Source organism: Podarcis bocagei (genome assembly GCF_964188305.1).
Source record: "Podarcis bocagei genome assembly, chromosome: 5".
Taxonomy (NCBI): domain Eukaryota; kingdom Metazoa; phylum Chordata; class Lepidosauria; order Squamata; family Lacertidae; genus Podarcis; species Podarcis bocagei.
Genome location: NC_138129.1, coordinates 47040122 through 47061676, shown reverse-complemented (window position 1 = coordinate 47061676; position 21555 = coordinate 47040122). Strand labels below are relative to the sequence as shown.

At 43.2% G+C, this 21555-nt stretch overlaps 1 protein-coding gene across 3 annotated transcripts in view; it reads right to left on the bottom strand.

Moving 5' to 3' along the window:
* Positions 1 to 1318: 1318 nt before the first annotated feature.
* Positions 1319 to 21555, bottom strand: part of SPDEF (SAM pointed domain containing ETS transcription factor) — a 30477-nt gene continuing 10240 nt past the window's right edge. For all 3 annotated transcript variants that reach the window (XM_081195866.1, XM_081195867.1, XM_081195865.1), the window contains exons 2-6: positions 11001 to 11492; positions 8313 to 8510; positions 7819 to 7866; positions 5826 to 5966; positions 1319 to 4913 (exon numbers count right to left, since the gene is read on the bottom strand). In XM_081195866.1, the coding sequence (XP_081051992.1) occupies positions 4735 to 4913; positions 5826 to 5966; positions 7819 to 7866; positions 8313 to 8510; positions 11001 to 11466 (1032 nt within the window). In that variant the 5' untranslated portion in view covers positions 11467 to 11492 and the 3' untranslated portion in view covers positions 1319 to 4734. The remainder of the gene's footprint in view (positions 4914 to 5825; positions 5967 to 7818; positions 7867 to 8312; positions 8511 to 11000; positions 11493 to 21555) is intronic.

Genomic DNA, 21555 nt, shown 5'->3' with positions numbered 1-21555 from the left:
GTTGTCTCACTCTGCATAGAAAGCATTGCATTTGGACATCCCTGACTGCTGAGCGGGAATCAGAAGATGCAAATGGGGAAAACCAATGGATGTGCTTTGCTAATGGTAGAGGATGAGGAAGAGTTAACGAAAGCCTTGATTCTGGCGCGAGTTAAGCCTCTGCTGCCACATCCCTGCACCATTACCCCCAAGGTATCAAAAATTAATGCTAGCATGACCTAGGAGCCCTCACCCCAGTTCTTAGAGAGAAGAAAGCAGAGATTTGCTTGTTAAGAGAGCCATTTACTGACACTGGAAGGACTGATTCTCATGCCCATCTCTGGAACGGTAGCTGTACTAGTTCAGAGGCCGCCAGTGGCACACATAGAGGCAGATGGATAAAGGCAGGCGCATGCAGAATTCTCTGTGCATTAACTTTTAGCATGCCAACCTCTTGGGAGTAGCTTTTTCAGCACTTTCAACAGCACCCTAAAAGTCAATGCAATTATTTGCAAACCCTTAGCCTTCACATGCCTATGTCCTTGTAATGAAACGAGGTGCCCGAATCACAGTCTGCCTAGTGGCTACCCTCCTGGAAGTGCTCTTGAGAATCAGCAGTAAGGTTTCTGTAATTGTTGTGTGGGCCAAGGGCCACATAGTGAATGCTGGATCCGAAGAAAAGCTATTGTCCCTTTGTCTACTCCAGGGGCTGTCATCCTGGTCCCTACTGCCCACTAGTGGGCATTTCAGGATTCTAGGGGGGTGGTAGGGGGTTCTATGGTACAAGCTGACTTCCATCAAGCACTGGTGGGTGGTAAGGAAATTTTACCATCAAGAAAGATGTATTAGTGGGTGGTAGGTATAAAAAGGTTGACTATCCCTGGTCTACTCCTTCTGATTAAAGCCCTGGGGGACTGGGGGAGATTGTTACTGTCAGCAAAGCTACATACTAACAGATGGAGAGTAATGTATCTGTGTCATGCCAGTCTGCCTCTTCTTCCATAAAGAGCAAAAACTATACTTAAGAAAAACAATAATAAAAGGATTATTTTATTCATGCACAGTGTGTTTAGCTTTGTTGCTGTGGGCAGAGATTCTAGGGAGGGATCAGGTTTTATGACACAGGAAACGGAAACTCAACATGGGTTGACAACATGCAACAGAAAATAGTGCTCCTGTGCCTTTAACAGATACCTCTAGCAGGAATTCAGCAGGTGCAGTTGGGTTCCTCAAGTGCTGTAGTGATGGGCAAAACTGTATCTGCTGTTAAAGGTACAGGAGCCCTTTATCACATGCAGATTTCACAGCTGCATTAACTGACATGGCACATTAGGCAATCTGAGTTGTTTTTAACATTTTATTTTTTGAGCACTTATTTTTCAGGAAGCAACTATTCCCTAGTGATGTCTTTCCTCAGCACTGTGCTACAGCCAGGTATTTACACTCTCAACAGGTACTGTACGTCCTTAGGACCCATAGTTCGCATATGAATAGATGCATATCCTCAAGAAGCAACAACCGCCTTGCACACTCTAATATAAATCTCTCATCACCACCAACCTCTTCTGCTCGAAGCATCATCATTTATTGCAGTGTGGGGAGGAAAAAAGGTGCTTTTTGTTATGCCACACAATAGCCACACAGTTCCATTTTCTTTAAGCGTTTATCATAATTGCCTGCAGCTATTTTATTTGCCAGATGCTTGCTTGCTGTCTTCCCATTATGCACTGCAAGGATGTGGTTGACTCTCCCAATCTGTACATTTCCATTTTTCAAACAGCAGCAGCATCTATATTGTATACCTCCACTATAAAGAAATTAAGCATGGCATTCAGCTAATATGCAATAGGCCCATTGAAATGAATAAATATGGCTGTGTTCAATCCATTAATTTCAGTGGGACTTCTCTGAATCAAACATAGTTGAATAATACCCAAAACGGGCAAATTTGATTGTGTTTTTTCTATAAAAGAATCCCACCTGCTAATCACATATTAATTTGTCCGCAAACCAAGGAAAAAGCAGTTGCATAACAGCTATTGGAAATGGGTTTTTAAGTATGTATTTTTTATATGGGTTAGTAATTTCATAAGGACCTTTGTCTCTAAATCCTCCATTTAAGCTATGAGCTGTCAAGAAAACAAATGTAAAAGAAAATCATTTTGAACACAAATTAGTCAAAGGTTGAACAAAATGCACATTAAAGATCATAGGAGTAGTGGAAAGCTGCATCCTGGATTTTGCAAAGTAGGGTCAAAACAATTTACAGAGAGCTACACTGACATGGGAGTAGGGATGGGCAACCCAGACTCTTACACTCATCCCCCAAAATGATTCTTTGACAAGCCCCATTACTCACCTACTATTGTGTCTCAGCGACTGACAGTTGTGAGAGAGTCACTCAGCATCCTTCAGGGCCAACTCATACTGACCTCTGCTCCATAGTGAATTGAATTAACTCGTCCTGTTCTGAAAACCTGAATAGTAAACTCTGAGACAACTATAGGAGGCTACTGCTAAAATGAAGACTTGTCCCCTTCACCCAAGCCCATGGAAAATTAAGGTGGGTTTGCTGTGTCTCAAACCCATGTGAAGAAAATTCTGTTAATGAAATGACTGGGCTAACTCTGAGATGAATTAGCAAGGGAGCAACTTGACCTTTTTTAATTGCTGTCTGTTGTGCAGCTCTTAAAAGGCACAGGAGCCCCTCCAGAAAGGAGGATGACAACTGTAACAATTTGGTTAGGCAGTTTCAGATAACATTTGGCAAAGATTTGGACTTGCACCTTGAGAAGGCACTTAACTTCAGATTCAAAGACTGTCTACACAAAGTAATAATTTGCACTAATATTCTGTTCGCACACACACAAAGGTAATTTAAGCTACTATGCATTATTCAGTACAGTAAACAGATTCCCTTGTACCCATTCTGGCTATTTATTACACAAGTCTCAATGTTGTGCTTGTTCCATGGTATTAAGAGGAACTTCAGTCTTCTATTCTTTGGTTGCCCGGACAGATTTTTTTCAACAAGGCCTGGTGATTTTGCCAGGATGTCTGCAAGTAAAACAGAAGAACAGAAGGACCACACACATGCAACTATTCCCCCACATCCTCTCAATTTGCACTGTGAGGTAAATAATGTGCATGGCACATCCTTCTTTGCCTTGCTGTTGTCCATCCATCCGAGTTACAAAGTGCACACAGTTGGCTTAATTTGGCACAGGCAATTTTGCAGGCAGGGAACTGAGAGCATCTGAGTGACAAGAGAGTGATTCATGGAAAGCCACCCTGTGAGACTGGGAGGTGCTCTCTAATTCCCAGCATTAGCTACTGAACCGCAACAACAACAAAAACCCAGCATCGTATTTTCAGAAAGTCAACAGCAAAGGCACTAGGGCTTTGTCCGTTCTTGGGATGGTTGCCATCCCCCAGGGATCAGCATCACACCACCTTATATGATTGCCAGCAGCACCATGAGAGCCTAGTGGTGGCACTGCTTTTCTCAGATTTACCCAAATGCTAAGCCAGTTGGCCCCTGTAAGCATGCAGGTGCCAGAGTGTTCTAGTCTTGGGTCAGCATGAGCTCTGCCAGAAAAGGACTGTACACGATCCTATTGTCTTTCCTCTCAAGCCAGGCTCATTCACACACTCAGAATGGGTGACTCTGTCCTTCTCCTAACAATACCCCAAACAGTCACCATTCTTATTCATTGACTATATGAGAAAGTGGCTGGTCCATTAATACCAAACTTGGGTAGGCTTTCTGAGCAGTTCCCTTGAGCTAGGCTCATACTCTCTTCTTAATCATAGACCCTATATAGTATTGCCAGCCAGATTCTAAACCATTGCTTACATCATACCTCTTATACTGAAGATTACCCCTCGTTTATATCAATATAAAACTCCATATCTCCAATATCAAATCCCAAGCCGTTGTGCCATTAGTAAAAATGGGGGGGGGGGTCATGAGCAAATCACTCAGATTGTTGTCTGTCCTCTGCCATAGCAATTTCCTTGTCTCATAATAATTTTTGCTTTCTGCTTCATAAGCAGACAGCAAAGGAAGATCAGAGGGTATTGGGGCATTCAGACAACTCAGAAGTTTGCACTGCAGCATGACAGAATATGGAACAATACAGCACTGATGATTAGGCTATGAGGTCCTTCCCAAATGCATTTATTGCAAGACCTGACTCGTTTATGAGCGACTTTGAGAGATTTGCTCCCTAGTTTGCATTTAGCGAAGTTGCAAAAAAACAACAAACCCCCCTTTGCTTTTATGCCTACCATATTCTACCAATGACTTCACTGGAAAGGAAGCAACATCTGCTGGTTAGAATCAAGTCTCTCTCTACTGTTACCCTTCCTCCTCCTCTTGACTTCCCATAAGCATGCAGCTGGATATGTATAGAGAATATGTTTAGATAAATGTACAGAAAGGAAAAATTTCCTATATGCAAATCTGTGAACCTCCAAATGAAGCATACATACTTCATACATTTCACAGCAGTTACTTCTATTTGCTGTTTTACTTTGACAATAATAGTTTATTTGTTTCCTTGTTCTCAAGTAACAAACAGGGGTCTCATGATTATTTGGAAGTTCAGCAGACGAATCCAGTGGGCTCCTGCCTCTTGTCCAACCCCTGACTTCATCTGCATTTTAAAATTGTTATATTGCAGAGGTTAAGGGGTACCACGCTTCCAGAAGTCCTCCAGCTCATAATGTAGTCAGTGTTTCTGAATTTGTTCTTCAGACAGGGTGTACAAACTGGTAGACCAGGCGTTGGGAGATGTCTGGTTTCCTGATGATCCCTTTCTTATAATATTGCCGGATGGAGCGACTCAGCTTGTCATAGTTCATAGCAGGCCGGTTCTTCCGGATTCCCCATAAACGAGCCACCTGGGCGGAATCTTCGATCTTGAATATACCTAGAAAGTAAATATGAGAAGCAGCAAGGCCAATTAAAGCATTTGTTTTCACCCAAATCTATTTACAATCTAACCTTAATCAACTCCCAGGCACTGTAACAATATTTTGAATCGGAAGAGTGTCTAATTGAAAATATAGTTTGTTTAACAGACAGCTATTAACATCAGGCTGTAGTAAAGGAAGCAAAACTCTGTTGGTGTGGTTGAGAGACCCACGTCTTTTGGCACCTACCCCCCTGGAGGATTTCTGCCCCAGCTGGTCATTATAAGAACTTGAATCTAAGAGCTTGACAGAATTCCATTTTGAGCTCCTTATGACATGTAAGCAGGATATAAAAGAATCACTAATTAATAAATATTATTATTGTCAGCCCCATACCTCTCTAACTCTGGCTCCAGCTGCCACATCAGATGTTGGTCAGAGACTGATCTTGTAGCTGAGTTTGCATATTTCCTCCTCCCTCCCAATCTATTTATCTTTCGCGTCATATCTGTTTACACTCTAAGTCCAAGCACAGGGCTGTCTTTTTCAGTGATGTTTGAGTGATATTGGAGGACTTTTTAGCTGAAGCATGGGCTTCAAAAAAATACTTTTAAATAAATAAATAAGCAGCAGCAGAAAAGAAGTTTTCAATGACCTCATAAGCACCAACTACTGGAAGAGAGCTTCATAGGAATAGGTCACATATCACTTAGATATGGAGAGGCACAATAGTAACCTTACATATATGAATCATGAGCAATGGAGGTCAGAGTTTTCACGCCAATGGTTTAATATGCCTGGACATTAGAACCACCACCATAAAATATCTCTGAGTTTATGATTGCATGAATGAAACCTGGAGATGAAGGCCTATGCTCCTAAGTCAGGAGGTGGCACTGAAATTTCAAGAAGGAATCAACAACACTCACCTTTTTCCTTATTAAGCCAGCGAATGAAGCGTCCATAGTTATGGGGTTTCAGAAGAAGCTCTTTCAGAAACTGCCACAGGTGAATGGGTTGGCCGGAGCAGGATGAGTCCACCTCACTGTCTGTCCAGTTCTCTTCACTTCCTATAGCAAGAGAGAACCAGACCCAGTTAATGATCAGAAAACCGAAATTACCATGGCCAGGAAGCAGATTAGATTGCTACAATGCACTTTGCACAGGGCTGCCTTTGAAAAACATACAGCAATTTCACCCAGTAGAGAATGTGGCAGTTAGGCCTGTGACTGGGGGTAATGGTTGGGAGCAAGTGACTCCTTTTGCAAGAGCTACACTGGCTTCCTGTTTATTTCCATAATGAATTCAAAATGCTGATTGATACATTTAAAGCACTAAATGGCTTAGAATCAAGCGGACCAAATGATCACCTCCTTCCATATCAGCCTGTCTGCCCATAAATACCCACAGTAAAGGCTCTGCTTTCCATCCCACTAACATCTCAGCTACATTTAGCCGAGATACAAGAGAGAGCCTTCTCTGTTGTTGCACTGTTGGAAGATTCAGGACAGATGTTTAAAAGTACTTATTCACACAGCGCATAGTTAAACTATTTGACTTTTAGAAGACATCTAAAGGCAGTCCTGTATAGGGAAGTTTTTAATGTTTGATTTAAAGGTAAAGGTAGAGAGACCCCTGACCATTAGGTCCAATCGTGGCCGACTCTGGGGTTGCGGCGCTCATCTTGCTTTACTGGCCGAGGGAGCCGGCGTACAGCTTCCGGGTCATGTGGCCAGCATGACTAAGCCGCTTCTGGCGAACCAGAGCAGCGCATGGAAACGCCGTTTACCTTCCCGCCAGAGCGGTACCTATTTATCTACTTGCACTTTGACATGCTTTCGAACTGCTAGGTTGGCAGGAGAATGTTTGATTTACTGTGTTTTAATTTGTTGGAAGCCACCCAGAGTGACTGGGGTAACCCAGTTAGATGGGCGGCGTGTCTATCAATCAATCAATCAATCAATCAATCAGGAGGCAGTGATGGCCGCTAACTTAGATGGCTTTGAAATAGGATTAGACAAATTTATAGAGGGGGTGTTTATTGATGGCTACAAGCCATGATGGCCAGGCTCTGCCTCAACAGTTGGAGGCAACAATGCTTCTGAATATAGTTAAACCTCGGTTTCCCAATGTCTCGGCTGCCGAACGTTTTGGAAGCCGAACGCCGAAAACCTGGAAGTGAATGCTTTCATTTCCAAATGTGCACTTCCGAGGTGCATTTCTCAATTTTCCCCATTGAACTTTCTGACAGGCCTTTGATCCTCAGTTTTTTAACATTTTGGAAGCAGAACAGACTTCCGGAATGGGTTACGTTTGAAAACCGAGGTTCCACTATACCAGTTGCTTCTGAAACTGCAGAAAGGGAGAGAGGGCTGTTGTGCTGGAATCTATCTTGCTGGCTTCCCACAGACATCTGATCAGTCCCTGTGAGAACAGGATGCTGAACTAATGGGCCCCTGGCTGATCCGGCAGGCTCTTCTTCCATCTACCTAGACTGTAGAACAGCCTTCCCTTCCTGGTGCCCTCTGGATGCTTTGGCCTACAAGTCCCATCAGCTCCAGTCACCTGTTTGTAAGCTGCCTTGACATTTTCGTGGAAAGGTGGGGTACAACTATTTTAATTCTAATTTTAAAAATCACCCCAAAAGAATGGAAGTATATATTTCCTCTTTTTGCCCAACAGCAAGAAGACAACACAATAAGCAGAACACAAACTGGCATCTGCTACAAGTCATACTGCGATTCATTTGTATAGTGGCTAAAAACACCACTTGGTTTCCCGAACCTCTTTATCTGCACCCCAATTGCTTCCCAGCTGTTTCTACTCTCCTCCCCACACCATTCATTCATTCATTCATTCATTCATTCATTCATTCATTCATTTACTGCTTGCTTTGGTTACATGCGGAAAGGGTGAGCTCACCACAGTAATGCATCTCTCCAGGGGCAGCTTTCTCCTTCATCCAGGCAGCTGGGAAACAAGCACAAATGTCACAGGGTGGTCCAGTGGTCTGGCCATTGCACTCTGATGGGCCCCATTTCCCCACACCTGAGGATCTCAAGGAAAGCACTTGCTCATAGATTTGGATGGAAGGCAAACCCCAGTTCCCTGCTGTGTGACAGGCCCATCCACCCTACATCATTTCCACTATTGATTGCCTAACAGAGAAATAATTGAACCGAAAGACTTGCTGTTCCATCAGGCTGAATGCTGGCACAATTTCAGTAAATGTGGCCATAAGCCAATGGCATGAAAAGTCCCATCAACATAAATTATTTCCCTTTCCCTGTAAAGGCAGCATTGGTTTGCAGGAATAATTTCCCAGGTAGTAATAGGAGATTGCTAAGAATAATAATAAAAAAGTTCTGCTTTTTAGCTGCAATATATATATTTTTCCCAGCTCAGTCTCTAGATACCTGACTTCCATATGTCCAGATGAGCATGCAGGACATCCCCACATGCTGGGGATCGCTGACGGAACTGCTCCTCAGACATGGCACACAGGTCCTTCCCACCCAGATCCTGGAATGATTTCCCAATCTGGGGGAGCCTGTATTGGTGTTCTGTCCACAAGATCCACTTCTGGACATTCCCTGGACTCCAATCTGCTGGGTCTATAAGAGAAACAAAGAGATATATTCCCCCCAAAAAACACAACAGTTTGTATTGTCTTAAGTATAATTCATCTACAAAGAAAATGCACAAAGCATTCTTGATGACCAGCATTAGCAGAGGAGAACTTCCCCTATGTTCTGGTTTGTCCACAACTCTCAAAGGTAGATGTGTGGGGAAACTCCCCATGCTTGAAATGAAATTTATTCCAGACCTAACACATTTTGGAGCAAATCCTTCCTGTGGGACACTACTAATGTGCCAATGACATAATAAGGAATTGAACCATGAGAATAAAATGTAAACACTTTCTCCGTGTCTCACACTGAAAGAATATGAAACAAAATTATCATTCTGCTTTTGTTAAATAAAAAAAATCTACAAAAGCTCAAATTGCCTCATTTGCCAATGCATAGTGACAGAGAGTTCTTTATGCCATGCCTTCTGCTACAACTTTTGCTGTATGGTTTTTAAAAATCTCCAGCCAATACCTCTGATGCCAGTGTGTGATCTCCAAGCTGCCATTTTTCATGGTATAGCATTTGTTTATATCAGACAGAAAACCAGGCTACGTACACAGATGACTGTGCTTCCACTACCGGTTTGGGAAATTGCATACACGTGTTAGCCACAGTCAATATCTATCCTGTTGCTTCTTACGAAACATTGCATTTTGATGCATTTTCTCCTAAACCGCCTTTGATTCAAATTGAGAAAAAGAACGACAGTTCAAGATACAGGTAGGTAGCCGTGTTGGTCTGCTGTAGTCGAAACAAAATAAAAAAAAATCCTTCCAGTAGCACCTTAGAGACCAACTAAGTTTGTTACTGGTATGAGCTTTTGTGTGCATGCACACTTCTTCAGATACACTGAAACAGAAGTCCTAGACAATTCAAGAGCCACTGGGATGGTAGAAGTAAAAAAAATAATCAGTACTGATAGTTGTAATGGTGCATTCATGTCATACTGTGTGCTACCAGCTGTGAAGTCTTTCCTTATAGCTCCAAGACAGCAGAAAACAAAATCAAATAAGTCTTCTGCAAGTCACTCAGGAGTTCTATGTGGGTGAACAACAATGCTAATTCCAGGGCAAGTGGGGAAGGTAGCAAGACACTGGTGCCTAGAATAACACACTCAGCAGATATGGGGCACAATATTCTGATAAACATTCTCACATCCATTCCCAGAGACTTCTCTGATCCTCCTCATACGGAGGGAGGGGACATTGACGAATCAAGGGAAAGGGAAAGGAAGGAATGCTGCTGCATAATAAGCCTGTGGCTTGATAAGGTCTCGAAGGACTTAGCCCGAATGGTTAATGAATACAAACCCCATCCTGCTTCATATTTTCCCAGTTGACAGCACCCATTTCAGGAGACACAAAACTGTTGGACCAGCCCAGTATCTTTCCCCTTGGCCCCTGCCTTTTGAGTATGTAGAGCTTCACAGTGTGAAACGCCATTCCCCTCTGCAGCTAACTGTAATCAGAAGCATGGGTTATTCCCTGTTCTTTCCCTTAAAAAAAACCAAACCACAGAATCGAATGGGAAATGTGATACTGAATATTTTGCAGAATTTGGGGGGTTTGGGTGACAGAGTATTTTAGATCACAAATTCTTAGTCTTTAGAATTTGACATCCGATGTCAAGGAGATAAAGAAGTGCACAACTTTCAGAAGACATGTGAAGGCAGTCCATTATTAGGAAGTTTTTAATATTTGACGCTTTTTATGTGCTGGAAGCTGCCCAGAGTGGCTGAGGAAGCCCAGGCAGATGGGTGGGGTGTTATTATTAATGGGATTTGCAACCACTGTATTCTGTTCTCTGTTTCATGGGCTAAAGGTCAACATTTGGCACTACAGAAGTCAATAGAGTTTTCACAGATTTCAGTTGGCTTTAGATGCTTGAGATAAACCAATGATTAAACAGAGCGGGCCCCGCATAGGCCATTCTACACAATATCACATTTAGAATGCTTTCAGGCCCCCTTGTTACAGAGGTTGAAAGCAAGGAGGTAAGAAATCAGAGGCAGATTTAGGGAAGTGCGGCTGGTGCAACCGCAGGGGGCGCTGCAACTATGAAGTAAACCAGAAGGCAAGAGGCAGGGGGAGGGCACCAGTGATATTTGAGACCCCCAAGGTCTGCCACTGAGGCAAGGGCCTATTCAATACATTCTCATGCCAACCCCAATGCAGTTTTGACTCATGCCCATTGTGGCAACTCTATTCAATAGCCACATTGCACCATCAGCATATATGGTATCTTTCACAGGCAACATAAGCAGTGGCCTGAGACTAGCATGGGACTCGCCGATGTTAGGCAAGCAATATTGACTTCTGCCTATAAATTTGCATCATTGCATGGAAATTAACTCAGCAGCAGCAGCCACACCATTGCCCTCTGCTGCATAAATATTTCCCCCTCGGTGGGCTAATAGGCCTTCCTAGCTAGGCCTCCCAAGCAGTAAAAGAAGAGGATGCTCTAGGCACTCACCTGCAGCGATATTGAGAAGCTTGCAAGCTGTTTCAATGTCCTTGAGCACTTCACCCACCACCATACTCTGCACTTGCTCCAGGGAGTGTTCTTCCAGGTGAAGACTGGCTTGGTAGTCCATATCAGGTGTAAGGCTCAAACCTTGACTGTCAATGATAGGGCACTGCTCAGGTTCTTTAGGTACTTCTGCCCTGCCGCCTTGGCTGCTGGGCTGCTGGCTTTCGGCCAGACCCTTTGGAACCCAGTTGCTGTCGTCTGGGTAGAGCATATCAAAGTACTGCAAGCAGAAGGTGGGTAGGGTTTGCTCGGGTGTGGCAGGAGGGCTAGGACTGTCAAGGGACCTCCAGCTCTGGCTGTCAGGGTCTTGGGCAACAGGCAGTTTCTCGAGACCAGAATACAGCAAAGGATCTTGAAGGGTGACCCGGCTGCGCGGCAGAGCAGTCAAACCTTGGTCAGCACTGCCCATCACTCTGCACAGGTTTGTCTCCAGATCTGTCATCAAAGAAAGGGAGAAGGAAGGAGGGGGGCACAGAAACCCACACACCAGTTAGAAGGGATGGTTTGATAGTAATTTCTGCATTTCTGCCCAGTGATCAGGCACAATGGAGGAGAGCTAAGCCTGTTAACAGTAAAGAAACCACCAAAGAGTAACTCTGTGGCCAAAGAGACCTCTAGATGAAAATAGGTTAAATAGCTCTTCATGAGCCCAGGCAACTTCTCTTCTGGGTCATTTGGCAATAAGAGGGCAGGGGAAGGAATCCTGTCAGTAAGGGCAAAGGGATAATCAAATGCAGAAGAGAGAGTTGCCCATGGTCAGGATCAGATAATATCTTTATGGTGAGCAACAGCAAATCTCTTTCTACTTTCCTGAGGGTGAGAAAGGAGGAGGGACCAAAACCTTTAACATGCCGAACCCATCAAAGGGAACTTGTCAACACACGACCAAAAAAATCACAGATGGGCTCAAACCACATTCAGTGCTGGAGTTTGAAAGTTCAGTCTGGTGTTTTATTTTGTTTTTTGGGATGATAAACTTGCGTCTGTATTCCTGTTTGTCATCCTTAGTCTGCACGTTGCCTCTCAAAGGAGCACCTTGGTTGCAGAGCCAGGTTATTTCTATGTATTCAGATCTACTCCAATGGTGAGACTTCCTTACAGTTTGTTTGCTTGCTTGCTTGTTTGTTTGTTTATTTCATAAAATTTATAGACTGCTTGATTGTTAAGAAGAAAAAGCCCTCAAAGCAGTTTACAAAGGATAAAACAGTAAAATCAAGAAACAATTGCAATCCTACTTTAAAACATACAAAAAGTTAAAGAACTAAAACAGATCAAAATTACCTCAGCTTTCTAAGAATCTCAATAGTTTATTCACTGGTGTGTGTGTTTAAAAGAGAAATCAGATATGATCATGTAAAATGCTATTGACACGGGGCTGGGGCATGCCCGTGTTACTCTGTGAACCTTTACATGTTTAGGAGTCAAAACAAAATCTGTGGTGTCTATTTCACCCAGATGAAGGGAAACTCCTGCTTATGTGAATATTTACACATCTTAAATTGCCCAGCAACTAGAACTGTGGCTAAACTAACATTTTAAAATGCCATTGGGGTGTAATGCACAGCTGACAGCCCTGCAAGCAAAGGCCAGATGCTCACATGGTACAGAGACTAGCATCTCATACTGTCTTCTTCTGGCCAGGTATTCTTTCTGCAGTTTTAATGTCAGAATGAAATGGAAGGTCAGTATGTCAGGGGAGGTCCTCAAACAGCTACTTTTGAACTATTGTTTTCAGAAAATTCTCCTATCTATCCCAGGTGAGATATCAGAATAAAGCCCATTGGGATTATTTGAGAATCATTATTTGTTTGCACTGCTATGCAGACAACAACTTGCTTGCTCCCTGTGATATGCTGCTTTTCCTTCTAAGATTAAAGGGCCCAGGTATGGACCACACACAGTCCAGTTCTCAATAGCTTCTCTCCTATTCCCTTCATAAAGCATAGTCAGTGGCGTAGCGTGGGGGGTGCAGGGGGGCCCGACCGCACCGGGCGCAACATCTGGGGGTTAGGGTTAGGGGGCACAAATCCATGGGTTAGGGGGCGCAAATCCACAGGTTAGGGGGCGCAAATTACTTGCCTTGCCCCGGGTGCTGACAACCCATGCTACGCCACTGAGCATAGTGAGATATTGAAACATTCTGTTTTCTTTTTAAAAATCACTCCAGTCAGCCACACTCAAGCAGAAGTGTACATAAAAGAAGAGCACTTCTTTGTGGTGTTAAGTTGCTGGACACATGTGTGCATGCAGAGATAACATCAAGGCTGAGGGATATTTATGTGCAGGAGTTAATTGGACATCAGTGGGGTATCCAAAATGTACACAAATGTTATAGAAAAGACACTGTAAAGGCAACACACCTTGATAAAAGATTGTGGCTGTTGAGTGTGAACTCACACATCTGCCCTAGTTTGTTGCAATGTCTTCTTGTGCAGAGCAAAAACTAGGGTCAAATCCATACCATACATTTAAAGCACTTTTATTCCACTTTAACAGTCAAGGCTTTCCCCCAAGGAATCCTGGGAACTGCAGTTTGCAAACGGTGCAGGCCTACCACAGGTCCCCTAAGAACTCTCAGTGACTTCTTGGGAGGTTTGGCTTTTTGAAGACATTTTCCATCAAACTGGGAATAGGTGAGGTGGTATGAATTGAATGCATCATGCCATCAGAGCTTCCCCAACAGATTTTATTAATTCTCCACTTGCTGTGAAAAGTAGATTTGACTTTAAAAACAAAAACAAAACACCTGCTTGTTACAGAAAATAATGTTTTGGTATCTTATCAAGTATCAGGCGGGTAAGCTGAACACATTCAGAAGGCCAGAGTGGATGCACATAGGAGAACCTAGAGCTTGACTTTGAACCTAAACACACCTACCTGAAACAGGTTATTTATTTCCAAATAAACATGTACTAAGTTCCAAGAATCAAGGTTTCGGTGAGACAGCAGAATGGGCACCCCCACAGCCTCAGGCATGGCTTAACAATGCTTATGAAGGTGGGCACAGGCAAATGTCATAGAAATATTAGAAGTACAGATCTGAGACTAGCTAAATGAACCAGAATCTTATATAAAGATGGCAGCAGAGATAATGGAACCCAAATCTCTTAAATCTCAGTTACTGCAGTATCCACATTTGGCCTGGTACAATCTCCCTCAAAGAACTGTCCTATACACAACTTCGTCATGAACCCAGGATGACATCTGATGGGTTATTTATTCACAAACATTTCATCCCTGAAATCATGATCTGAATGAACTTTCTTTTATTTTAATCTGAGCTTTGAAACATCACACCCATCTGTCTTTGGTACAGAGAGGCCTGGCCTCAACAGAGAAAGGGATGAGCCTTCTGAATTTCCATGGCAACCTTGGGAACTGTCACAAACCAAACAGAAAGCCTGGCTGTTCCCTGAGGCTTTAAAGGTGGGAGGGAAAAGAATCACTCTGAAATGAGAGTGTGGTTAAAAGGCTGCTGCTGTTGAGGCTAGGATATCCAAATGTGTCTGGAGTCTATAGCTTACAAGACCTCTTCTTTTTATTGGTATCGCCACACAACCCTCCCCGTCCTCAAATTGTACTATACTCTCTGTCAAGGAACTCTAGAATTTTCATGTGGCATTTCAGAAATCGTGACTCAGTGCTAGTAAGAAGCATAGCAATGACCAAACCCAATCATACAGCAATGACCCTAACAAAAGTAGCATACATTTATTTTATTTGTTTGTATTCAAGCCAACAATGTGTATACAGTGGTACCTCGGGTTACATATGCTTCAGGTTACATACGCTTCAGGTTACAGACTCCGCTAACCCAGAAATATTACCTCGGGTTAATAACTTTGCTTCAGGATGAGAACAGAAATTGTGCTCCGGCAGTGCAGTGGCAGCAGGAGGCCCCATTAGCTAAAGTGGTGCTTCAGGTTAAGAACAGTTTCAGGTTAAGAACAGACCTCCAGAAAGAATTAAGTACTTAACCTGAGGTACCACTGTACTGCTTTTAATCTCTGTCATTTCTAGCAGCACACAGGACTGCTAAAAACGAGTAAAACATGAGTTCAAACTATTAAGCCACAAATTTTCAACCACCACATGCCAACCAGAAACTATTATCAATTTCATGTCAGCAAAATAAGGATGAATGGATTTATTGTTAGAGAGGTGGGAATATTGGTATGAGGAAGGGCACTGGTTCATTGCCTTCATGCCATGACTTATTTCGGTGTAGCATTTTGGGCCACCTTTCAGGTTCCTGGGAATCACTGCTCACATTTAAAAACAGCAGCAAAGGAATCTCTCGAGCTTGCTGCAGCCTTCTTTGAGCCAAATAAAGGTACCCTTTGTGTAAGGGTTTTATTTGCAGAAGTGTTCTGTACAGTACGTTACTATCTTTGCTCACTTCAGTGTGCCAAAAAAATTCATTTCCGTACTGCTGTTTCTAGCAAGTTTCTGCCCAAGGGCTGGACCCATATTTGCTCCCCAACATGAATGCTATATCGTAAATAAGATATAATTAAATGTCACCACTTGCTGCAAGCCAGAGACCCATTGCTGGCCAATGAAAGACAAGTGGAAGAGGGCATCTTACAGTTTGATTTGTTCTTAAAGCAAACCAGGCATGCAGGTTCCTGCCACTTATCACACAGAGCAGTCCAACATCTCTAATTTACAGCTACAGATATTTCCTAATTATCTCTGGGAGGGATAATTAAATGAAATTAAAAACTCATGTGGATCTGCACAGCTACAGCTAAAGACAAGATACATTACAGATTTAGAAAGTGGGGCACTGGGGAGGTAAAAGGGTTTTCCAGCGATGACACAAACACATGAACTGTGGAGCTCTTTAAAATAAAAGTAATAAATAACTGCATGAGTTGCTGACCTCCTTTGATCACTATTAAATCCTATCTCTTACATGGCATGTTATAATTGGAAAATTATAATCATAGCTGAAATTAATACCCATAGTTAAAACCAAAAAACCAAAAAAAAGATTTCAAGAAAACTTTAGCATTTGATCATTTTTTAAAAAAAAATAAATTGCAATGGTGTTTGTACTAATCAAAGCACAATGTAAAAGGCTGACATTTCAAAAGCCGTATCTCTGTCATAGATCTGTGAAAGTTTGGCTCTTTTTGCAGAAAAAGCAAATAAAAGAACAACTTAACCTAAGCAAAGCAAGCACTCCGTTCCTTCCTTGCACAGGCAGTACAAGTTGGTTTCAACTCAGACTTGCTGGCACAGTGTAATTTCTAATGGGCAGGTAATTCAAACACAGCACTGACAAATCAGGCACAGATGCTCAAGGGATTGTTCAACTCAAAGGCTTCCATTAAGATAGAAGACTGTGACCTTTGGAGAGCTCCAGGTGAAAATACAAACTGCTGACAATATATTTAGCCACATAGGAAGCGGCCTTATACCATTTATACTACATTTAGCCCAGTATTACTACTCTGGTTGGTAGGAGCTCTCCAGGGTCTCAGGCAGTTCTTTCTTTCCCCATTACTTGCTACCCTGAATGTTTTAACTAGACATACCAGGAATTGAACCTGGACCCATCTGCATGCAAACTGCATGCTCAGTTACCACCAACCTATATTCCACCACCGCCACCCCCAGCCCTCAATATTTGAGAAGGCATATTTGTGACTTCTAAAATTATGGGAAGTAATATTTCTACTGGCACCACTTCCAGCAACTATGATCCTGCAAACTTCATTAATGCGCCCAAAATGTTTACTCTTATTTAATTTCCCCCTTACACTTCTCTCCCACCTTTCTTCCATCATGGAACCCAAGGAACAATCGCCCATCCAGGCACTGGCCAGACTCAAATCTGCTGTGCTCCTGCAGCCTCACATGCCTTCAGACCATACAGCATCACTGGGTTCATTCCTCACATACCCATCCCCCCAAATTATATCACCCACTGACACAAGTTTTGACAAAATGGATGTCTCTGCTGCTTTCACATGGGAACATGTACAATTGCTCACAAATGTGGCTGAACCCACCAGGTATCTCTCTCTCTCTCTCTCTCTCTCTCTCTCTCTCTCTCTCTCTCTCTCTCTCTGATTCTGTATTTTTAGTGCTTTATCCTGCAAATAATGCAAGAAAGTGGAGGACAATCTTAAAATAAGACTATGCTTTCAACCAAATGTTCATGCAAGATACTGGCATAAATTTTAATGTTCCTAATTAAGCTGATGTGAGCCTAGGCAGGGGAAATTGGAACTTCACCCAGATATGAAGGTTCAAGGAAGCCTAGCCTTATTCTATTCTATTCTATTCTATTCTATTCTATTCTATTCTATTCTATTCTATTCTATTCTATTCTATTCTATTCATTATAGTATTGATAAAGATCATGCTTGAAGATGCTTCTTCTAATTTCCCTGGATCTATATGGGATCACACGAGATCTTGTGAGATTTGTTGGAGTCGATCTGAATCAGTGTTGGAAAACAACAATTGGGGTGAGGGGGAGAGAATTTGTGCCTGTACAGGAAATTCTAGAAGAGAGAGGCGTGTGCCTCTTTATGCAACATGCTCTCTTAAGTCCCAGAATGTCCTGGTTCTTGTTGGCAATTCCACAGGCAGGAGAAACCAACAGAGGACAGAAACAGGAGAAAGGGAAAAGCAGAAGCCTAAACATTAGGAAGAACTTCCTGACAGTAAGAGCTGTTCGACAGTGGAATTTGCTGCCAAGGAGTGTGGTGGAGTCTCCTGCTTTGGAGGTCTTTAAGCAGAGGCTTGACAACCATATGTCAGGAGTGCTTTGATGGTGTTTCCTGCTTGGCAGGGGGTTGGACTCGATGGCCCTTGTGGTCTATTCCAACTCTATGATTCTATGATTCTATTCTATGATTCTATGAAATTTGGGACATTGATATCCCAGGGACAGCAAGAGCCTGTGCTGCAGAACATGATATGTGAGCAAATGAGTTGGGCCTCTGGTTCCCAGAGCGCATGGAAAATCTGACACCAGATCTCAGTGGGGAGGGAACAGGATCTAAAGGGATCTGTCACTTCTGCACAGCTAATATTCATAGATGTTGTCATGCCCCTGCCATGCAATAGGGACCTGCTTCAGATAACACTATGAGGTGAGATAGGTGGAGACTGGAATTGGTGTATGAATGGTACAGCAGGACTTTTTGAAGTGCTGACCCTAACATTGGGGTTGTAGGATGCATCTTGGCTTGGCTTTGGACAGCAAAATGTATTGGGCTAATAGAACTACCATGCCTCGTTACAAATGCAAATCAAGAATTAACCCTCCTGTTTAATTCTAGATCAGCCTTCCCCAATCTCCAGATGTTTGATTATAACTACCATTATCATAAGCTACGCAGGCTGGAACTGATGGGAGTCCAGCAACATCTGAATGGCACCAGGTTGGGGAAAGCTACTGTAGATAGATGATAGATGATAGATAGATAGATAGATAGATGATAGATAGATAGATAGATAGATAGATAGATAGATAGATAGATAGATAGATACTGTAGATAGATGCTGAAATGCAACATAATGACTGGTAGCCCCTCCAAACTGGTGTTTTATTATAGGTTCAACATGTACTTGACAAAATAATAGTGCATTAGTGATGGATTTATTCTGCTATATTAGTTGTTCTGAGATGCTTCCCCAATGTCAGCACTTCGCTGCTGTTCAGAGGGGCCTCCATCATAGACTCTATCACAGAACTTCTCCATCATAGACTCAGGTTGTATATATGTGTCAATAAACCATAAATCATAAAGACACCACAGTCTCCACTGTGCCTCATTCCCAAAAGGAAACATGAACCCTGAGTAAGTGCCTGGAATCCCTGGAATCTTGCACCGCTCAGAGATTGGGATGGTATTTTGCATATGTTTTCAAACTGTATTTTGGAGTCCTTGGGGTTCATCAGAACTTGTTTGAGGTTCCTCAGGGAGAAGATTAGTAACAATCAAATCCCACAAAAGAAAAGTTTGCCTATCAGTACTGACCTGCACTTGCCATGTGCAGCCCAGGAGAGTGTTGGGCATTTTTTAGGGCACATCCTCATTCAGTGAAAATCATTTAGGCAAGGGACCATAGGTCAGTGATAGAGGACTTGCTTTTGCATGCAGGTTCTTCAGTAAAAAGACGACTTCAGTTAAAAGACAAGGAACAGGTTGTGTGGAAAACCTTTGTCTGCAATCCTGGACATCTGCTGCCAGTCAGAACAGAAAATACTAGGCAAGAGGACAAATAGTCAGACCTGATAAAAGGCAGCTTCCTATGTACTCAAACAAAGGGAACATTCATTTACAAAACAGAGCAAGGCAGCTTGTGCTAAAAATGGCCTATAATATCACCAGTGTAAAACAGTGGCTGGATTCAGTCTTAGGTTTTGCCTCTACCTTCTATCCCATGTTAACAACAACAGTAACATGTGGCATAGATAGGAAAAGAAAGTGAATATTTGCTGTCCCATGGACAGTAGGGAAAGAGACAGCAGCTCTTTAACCCTGCTAGATCAGGTCAAAGGCCAATCCAGTGCAGGATCCTGCTCTCACAATGGCCAACCAGATGCCTCTGGGAAGCCCAAACCCAGGACTTGAGCACAGCAGCACTTTCTGCATATGCCCATAGGAAGGCCACATACCTGAGTGCAACAGCAACTTTCCCCACCTGTGATTCTCCCCACCTGGCATTCAGAAGCACACTGCCTCTGGCAGCAGAGGGAGAACATAGCTATTGTGGTTAGTAGCCATTGATAGCTTTATCTACCAGGAGTTTGTCAAATCCTCTTTTACAGCCTTCCAAGTTTGTGGCCATCACTTTGGGTCTTGCTTTATTGTTGTTATTATTGTTGGTTCTTTGTGGTTTCCATTTTTTATTAGGTAAGTTGCAACAAATAAACATGCTCATCATTACCAGAAGACTAATAAGGGACTCAAGGGACTAAGTTCTCTCAAGTACATCACACTCCAATCATCTCGTCTTCTGCAAGCACTCCGGCTTGCCAGGCAGAATGATACCTCCTCCCCTCCCCTGTGTGTTGTTTTGGGGATCTTCCTGATCCCCTTCCCCCACAGCCATTTTCTGAGGTGTGGGGGCACACAGAGGGAGAAGAGCAGGGGAAGCCCCACTGCACAAGTGGAAGTCGTTGTGCAGGGCTTCCACTGATGGGACCGGTTAGGTGGATCCTGCCTATAGTCTCTATCAGAGGCTGAACACAAGACTGAATAAATGGCTGTATCTAAGCCAGGAAAGATATTCCTATAGAATTTACTCAGATGACATAGGTTTTCAAACAGACTGCATTCTGTGGATTGATCTGTGGATAGATTATGCAGGTTGTATAAGGCAAAATATGATATAGGTAGGGTCATATTTTACCACACAGATTTGGAGCTGATGGACTGTTTGCCCCTTCAACCATGTAATTATTTTATCCTGCAAAGGCCATGGATCTTTTCCTTTTAAATACCATGAAGTCTGGCTCTCCACAGGTCAAGGACAATACCAGCTGTTCAGAAAACTGCTTTTGGGGAGCAGGTGGGAATAAAGCTTCTAATACTAGGAATCCCCAAAGAGTGCTTATGCCTCTAGGTTACCCAGAGAGATGCTGCCCAGCTCCAAACCTCTAGTTTATTTGCTCTGGATTAAATTAAGGCCCCGAGAAATCAGCCCTAAATCCAGCCCCCATGTGGCTTCCGACACAAAAGAGAATCTGGTAACAGCTTGCAAGGCCCTTTATTGGAAGCCCTCTGCCGAATTATGACGGTGGGGGGTTGCTTGGAAGTGGGATTAGATCATACTCCTGCCTAGACCACAAGCAAAGGAGATAATGAAGTAGATGGCATGCCAGGCATTTTGATGGCTTGACGTCAGCAGAGCTGCAGCTGCCTGTTGGCCTCTCCCTGTCACCTGCATGCTCAGGCTCTCCATGTCCTGGTCGGGAAAACGTGGGACCAAACGCCGCCACCTTCCCATCAGCATTTCAAGCAGTGCACACTGACACAGACAAGACGTTGACAATCAACATGTAAAAGTTATTAGGTTTTATGCTGGGTGTTGCAGAATTACGTTCCCAATTGCACACCCCACTCTTGGTAGCACATCCCAATTGCCATCTGATCTGCAGGGCTTGTGCCTGGCTTCTTATGCCAGATGTAGTTTGTTTCTGCTGTGTTCCACCAGCCTTAGCTATAAGCATCCTTCCCCAGACAGCCTATTAAGTAACCAGGGTGGAGATGGATGGGGCTAGTGGAACAACAACATTTATATTTCAGACCACTGAAACCTCGTTTCTTGTCAGGTAGAAGGGATGAACCTCATTCTCTACAGCAGGGGTGGGGCACCCTATGCCCGGGGTCCAAATGCACCCGCCTCCAGACTTCTCAAGCTGACCCATGGGTCCCTCCTCAGGCCACACTCTTACCTGGGCCTGCTTCACACCTTCCTTGTGTGCTTTTGTCTGGCTGGAATGGGCCCTTGAACTCTGATAATGTGG